The sequence below is a fragment of the Oncorhynchus mykiss genome, chromosome 14 (genome assembly GCF_013265735.2).
Source record: "Oncorhynchus mykiss isolate Arlee chromosome 14, USDA_OmykA_1.1, whole genome shotgun sequence".
NCBI classification, from domain to species: Eukaryota; Metazoa; Chordata; class Actinopteri; order Salmoniformes; family Salmonidae; genus Oncorhynchus; species Oncorhynchus mykiss.
In genome coordinates, this window is record NC_048578.1 from 19,427,702 (window position 1) to 19,434,576 (window position 6,875).

Here is a 6,875-nt window from a genome sequence, read left to right on the forward strand (position 1 = left end):
GGCAAAGGAGACAGGGCCAGTAATGGCTGTTTTAAACTAGGTTGACTACCCATACATAAAAATGTGGATATATATTATTATATTAACATGCTACAACGATAATTGTGTAAGCTCAAAACAATACATATGGTGATAAAGTACACAAACTTGTGATAAAGTACATGTCTGTGGGGGTTAAAGGCTGAAAGGGATAACAGGCTTTAAACGTTATCATCTACAGTTTTTAAAATACGTGTCCAGAATAGACACTAATGCCTCAAAGTTATTTCACGTAGGCCTAGTTTACCAAGCTTAGGTCACATCACAACAACCTAAAACATTGTGTTGAATAGAACAATGTAACAGCTAATCACAGTCTAACAAAGCCAAGTGCAACGCGGCCAGTGAATGCCGTGATTTCAATTCTCACAGAACAAAAACCCGTTTGTGCGATTATTGTCCGACAAGCTTGCGATGAGGCAAACAAAAAAAGATCCATTCCAGATGATGCATTCTTTGTTTTCAACCAAACGCGCACCCAGCTCCACAGCGGAGGCTACTGTTCGTAGGGCAATTGAGAAGACGAATTTGCGTCACTTATTCAACAGGTGACTAGGCAATAAAACCGCTTAGCATGGTTTACTGTGCCTTTGTGACATGATAATATGATAACGTGACGGGGCTTTAGACTTTTAGGCAAATTACAAGTCTGTAAATTGTAGGCATATTTGGTCATTCTGCAGTCTAATAGCGTGCCCGTATGAGTTTGATAAGGACAGTGACTCACCTCAATCCATTTCTGCGCTTCTAGAAACGCGGGCTCCGAGGCCGATTCGGAGAGGGGATGTCGCTGGTGTGGTTGTCCTCTATCTGCAGCGGGACTTGCCATTTGCAAAGCTGCTCAGTATTAAAATAGACCAACAATAAATCTACAAAATGTAGGCTATTGGAAAATCCTCAGGCTACAGCCTCAGCACCTGACCGTGAAAACCCGATAATGCCGTTTATTTATTTTTACTTGACTTGCTGTGTAGCCAGTCTCCCCCACTCTCCTTCGGTCTATGTCGCAAACCCGAAGCACTGCACTTGCAGCTACCCCCTGTAACTCCCGTGTAGCCTCGCTCGCACCGCAATATGAATTGCATCGATGGCTAAAAATACACGGAGCAGTGCTGCTGTGCGGTCAGCCAATGCAAAGACAGCAAGCAATTCCATCAGCCACTCCGGATCACACACCCAGTTTCCCGACAGCAGCAACACAGAGCAGTGAAGAGAATTATCATTGGGTGTGTTCGAGCAGTACGCCTAACGAAGCCGACTGTAGAAATTAGGCGAGTGAAGTTGGGGGAGGTTCATCTGTAATAGCCGAAAGACGGACACTGCAAGGCTCAGATGAACATGTCAGTGTCAACATGGCTGCTATTTTTATTTAAAAAAATATTTATAGATGTCAAAATAAACTTTTCTATACCCTCATATCACACACTTACAAACTGAAAACATAACGTTTGTACAATTAATTGGTATCAATTAAAAGGTCTCAAATATCACTTTTTTTGTGTTCCCTGTAGCTTTTAGAATAACAGCAAAGCTGGTTCCTGTTTAAGTCCCTTCTTTTACCCTCCCAATGATTGGTTGACAAATAGTCCCTCCCACAATGCAGGTGATGCTGCATGGTGCAGTTGGTGAGGAGCGATTTAAGGATGCACTATGCAGAATTCACTCCTCCATTTCCTGGTTGCTAAAATTCTAATGGTTGGCCTAATTTCAGTTTATGTGACAAAACAAGCAAGTATAGAATCATTGTACCATCTAAACTGCTGAGAATATTTTTTTTCATCCGTGGCGTGTATTCATGGATGCCAAGGGAAGCCAAGCTTCCCCAAATATTTGACTAAATAAATAAAAACATGTATTTCTTCTCTCTGTGTGTTTTAAGAATTTTCTGTAAATTCGCAAGTGGCTAAATCTCACCGGAGAAATCATCCAAGCGAGGGAAACAGCACCCCTCTCAGTACGTGTAGCCCATGTATCTTATGCTGTCTGGACCAAAAGAGTATGACATGTTGGGGCTGTAGCGTTTGACTGATTGATGCCAGCAAGCATTTGGCTTCCCTAAATTAAAAAAAATATTAAAGAATTAACTGAGCTCAATGGTGGGTTGTCCTGGTGTAGCAAAACACCCCCCAATGGAAACCAGTTTGGATTTGGCATCACACCAATCAAATCACATCCTAAGCAAAACATAATTTTAGTATTTGGTCCGCTTGTGTTGATGTCATGCAGTAGCTAGCTCGCTAAATCAGCTTTTTCCTAAGCCATGGATGAAGATGGGGATTTGGACTTGTGGTTTTGACTTAATTCTCAGTACAGGCCAATGATTATGACGGCGATTCTGATTAATATGTTGTGCCACTGACCTGGGAGGTTTGAAGTTCAATATGTAGTCTAGATGTAGCCTAGGCCTTTTAGGCTACAAGGAAGTTAGGCTAGCAAGCAATTTAGCTAGGTAGCCTATGACAACAAAAACTAAAAGTGTACTGTATGACAGAGCCATAGACTGTTTTGCCAACATGAAAGAAAGAAGGATGGCATTGGCATTCAGCTAATCTTCAAGTAGGGTGATTCCAACATTTATTTTTGCTTACACACGCATGCACACACACGTAAACACACACACACAGAAGATGGTACCAGAGGGGATGGCGGCCGTTTTATTGTCTCTAAACCAACCGTGCTATTTTGTTTGTTTTTTCACCTTATTTGTAACTTATTTTGTACATAATGTTGCTGCTCATTTTATACATAATGTCTCTTATGACTGAAAAGTGCTTTTGGACATCAGAACAGCGATTACTCACCTTGAACTGGACGAAGAATTTTTCTTTAATGAGTTGGACGAGAGGAATTTACTCCAGACACAACAAAATAAAATAAAAAGTCTATATACAGTGAGTGCAAACGAGGTAAGTTAAGGAAATAAATAGGCCATGGTGGTGAAGTAATTACAATATAGCAATTAAACACTGGAATGGTAGATCGGCAGAAGATGAATGTGCAGGTAGAGATACTGGGGTGCAAAGGAGCAAAATAAATAAATACCAGGATGGGGGATGAGGTAGGTAGATAGATGTGCTGTTTACATATGGGCTATGTACAGGTGCATTGATCTGTAAGCTGCTCTGACAGCTGGTGCTTAAAGCTAGTGAGGGAGATGTGAGTCTCCAGCTTCAGAGATTTTTGCAATTCGTTCCAGTCATGGGCAGCAGAGAACTGGAAGGAAAGACGACCAAAGGAGGAATTGGCTTTGGGGGTGACCAGTGAGATATACCTGCTGGAGCGTGTGCTACGAGTGGGTGCTGCTATGGTGACCAGTGAGCTGAGATGAGGTGGGGCTTTACCTAGCAGAGACTTGTAGATAACCTGTAGCCAGTGTGTTTGGCGACGAGTATGAAGCGAGGGCCAACCAACGAGAGCGTACAGGTCGCAATGGTGGGTAGTGTATGGGGCTTTTGTGACAAAAACGGATGGCACTGTGATAGACTGCATCCAGTTTGTTGAGTAGAGTGTTGGAGGCTATTTTATAGATGACATCACCGAAGTCGAGGATCGGTAGGATGGTCAGTTTTACAAGGGTATGTTTGGCAGCATAAGTGAAGGATGCTTTGTTGCGAAGCCAATTCTAGATTTAATTTTGGACTGGAGATGCTTAATGTGAGTCTGGAAGGAGAGTTTACATTCTAACCAGATACCCAGGTATTTGTAGTTGTCCACGTATTCTAAGTCAGAGCCGTCCAGAATAGTGATGCTGGACGGGCGAGCAGGTGCTGGCAGTAATCGATTGAATAGCATGCATTTAGTTTTACTTGCGTTTAAGAGCAGTTGGAGGCCACGGAAGGAGAGTTGTATGGCATTGAAGCTCGTCTGGAGGTTAGTTAACACAGTGTCCAAGGAGGGGCCCAAAGTATACAGAATGGTGTCGTCTGCGTAGAGGTGGATCAGAGAATCACCCGCAGCAAGAGCAACATCATCGATGTATACAGAAAAGAGAGTTGGCCCGAGAATTGAACCATGTGGCACACCCATAGAGACTGTCAGAGGTCCGGACAACAGGCCCTCCGATTTGACACACTGAACTCTATCAGAGAAGTAGTTGGTAAACCAGGCGAGGCAATCATTTGAGAAACCAAGGCTGTCGAGTCTGCCAATAAGAATGTTGTGATTGACAGAGTAGAAAGCCTTGGCCCGGTCGATGAATATGGCTGCACAGTAATGTCTCTTAACGATGGCGGTTATGATGTCGTTTAGAACCTTGAGCGTGGCTGAGGTGCACCCATGACAAGCTCTGAAACCAGATTGCATAGCAGAGAAGGTATGGTGGGATTTGAAATGGTCAGTAATCTGTTTGTTAACTTGGCTTTCGAAGACCTTAGAAAGACAGGGTAGGATAGATATAGGTCTGTAGCAGTTTGGGTCTAGAGTGTCACCCCCTTTGAAGAGGGGGATGACCGTGGCAGCTTTCCAATCTTTGGGAATCTCAGACGATACGAAAGAGAGGTTGAACAGGCTAGTAATAGGGGTTGCAACAATTTCAGCATATAATTTTAGAAAGAGGGGGTTCAGATTGTCTAGCCCGGCTGATTTGTAGGGGTCCAGTCCAGATTTTGCAGCTCTTTCAGAACATCAGCTATCTGGATTTGGGTAAAGGAGAAATGGTGGGGGCTTTGGCGGGGTGCTGTGTAGGGTGCCGGGCAGTTGACCGGGGTAGGGGTAGCCATGTGGAAAGCATGGCCAGCCGTAGAGAAATGCTTATTGAAATTCTCAATTATAGTGGATTTATTGGTGGTGACAGTGTTTCCTAGCCTCAGAGCAGTGGGCAGCTGGGAGGAGGTGCTCTTATTCTCCATGGACTTTACAGTGTCCCAGAACGTTTTTCAGTTTGTACTACAGGATGCAAATTTCTGTTTGAAAAAGCTTGCCTTAGCTTTTCGAAACTGCCTGTGAATATTTGTTCCTAACTTCCCTGAAAAGTTGCATATCACGGGGGCTATTCGATGCTAATGCAGAACGCCACAGGATGTTTTTGTGCTGGTCAAGGGCAGACAGGTCTGGAGTGAACCAAGGACTATATCTATTCCTAGTTCTACATTTTTTTGAGAGCGGCATGCTTATTTAAGATGGTGAGGAAGGCACTTTTAAAGAATAGACAGGCATCATCTACTGACGGGATGAGGTAAATGTCATTCCAGGATACCCTGGCCAGGTCGATTAGAAAGGCCTGCTCGCAGAAGTGTTTCAGGGGGTGTTTGACAGTGATGAGGGGTGGTCATTTGGTCGCAGACCCATTATGGATGCAGGCAATGAGGCAGTGATCGCTGAGATCTTGATTGAAAACAGCAGAGGTGTATTTGGAGGGCGAGTTAGTTAGGATGACATCTATGAGGGTGCCTCTGATTTGGGGTTGTACCTGGTAGGTTCATTGATAATTTGTGTGAGATTGAGGACATCAAGCTTAGATTGTAGGATGGCCGGGGTGTTAAGCATGTCCCAGTTTAGGTCACCTAGTAACACGAATAATGAACAGCTGGCGGGTTATACACTATCGGCAGGATAGAACAGCAGCCTCTGGTAAGACAAGGGGTGTCGGTCTATGTATATTTGTAAACAACAGCTGGTGCATGCTATCTAAGGAAGTCTCAAGGTTTTGCTCGACTATGGTAGAGTATCTCATGATAAGTTGTAGACCATACTCTCTACCTAGAGAGTTTATCTATATTCTTCGTAGCTGTCTTTTTACCACCACAAACCGATGCTAGCACTAAGACCACACTCAATGAGCTGTATATGGCCATAAGCAAACAGGAAAACGTTCATCCAGAGGTGGCACTCCTAGTGGCCTGGGACTTTAATGCAGGGAAACTTAAATCCATTTTAAGCTCTCCCTTGCCCTTCATTTGGCATATCTGACCATAATTCTATCCGCCTGATTCTTGCTTACAAGCAAAAATTAAAGCAGGAAGCACCAGTGACTAGGTCAATAAAAAAAATGGTCAGATGAAGCAGATGCTGAGCTACAGGACTGTTTTGCTAGCACAGACTGGAATATGTTCGGGGATTCTTCCGATGATATTGAGGAGTACACCACGTCCGTCACTGGCTTCATCAATAAGTGGATTGGTGACGTCCCACCGTACAGTGGCTGTACGTACATACCCCAACCAGAAGCTATTGATTACAGGCAACATCTGCACAGAGCTAAAGGGTAGAGCTACCGCTTTCAAGGAGCCGGATTCTAAAATGGAAGCTTATAAGAAATCCCGCTATGCCCTCCGACGAACCATCAAACAGGCAAAGCATTAATATAGGACTAAGATCGAATCGTACTACACCGGCTGGGACGCTCGTCGGATGTGGCAGAGCTTGCAAACCATTACAGACTACAAAGGGAAGCACAGCCGAGAGCTGCCCAGTGACATGAGCCTACCAGACAAGCTAAATTACTTCTATGCTCACTTCAGGGCAAGTAACACTGAAACATTCATGACAGCATCAGCTGTTCCAGATGACTGTGTGATCACGCTCTCCGCAGCCGATGTGAGTAACACCTTCAACTTCTTTGGGACTGGGGGGCAGTATTGAGTAGCTGGATGAATAAGGTGCCCAGAGTAAACTGCCTGCTATTACTGCTACCTGCTAGTACTACTGCCTGCTACTAGAATATGAATATAATTAGAAGATTTGGATAGAAAACACTCTGACGTTTCTAAAACTGTTTGAATGATGTCTGTGAGTATAACAGAACTCATATGGCAGGCAAAAACCTGAGAAAAAAATCCAACCAGGAAGTGGGAAATCTGAGGTTTGTAGTTTTTCAAGTTATTGCCTATCAAATATAC

General features: G+C 43.9%; 1 protein-coding gene across 7 annotated transcripts in view; it reads right to left on the reverse strand.

Annotated features, from left to right (window-relative positions):
- The window catches only part of limch1b (LIM and calponin homology domains 1b), a 145,848-nt gene extending 144,504 nt beyond the window's left edge, over positions 1-1,344 (reverse strand). For 4 of the 7 annotated variants that reach the window (XM_036943113.1, XM_036943112.1, XM_036943115.1 and 1 more), the window contains exon 1: positions 767-1,341. In XM_036943113.1, coding sequence (XP_036799008.1) covers positions 767-868 — 102 coding nt within the window. In that variant the 5' untranslated portion in view covers positions 869-1,341. Of the gene's footprint in view, positions 1-766 lie in introns of all 7 variants that reach the window. The other 3 variants (XM_036943110.1, XM_036943111.1, XM_036943114.1) reach the window with 2 other exon arrangements.
- Positions 1,345-6,875: the final 5,531 nt, after the last annotated feature.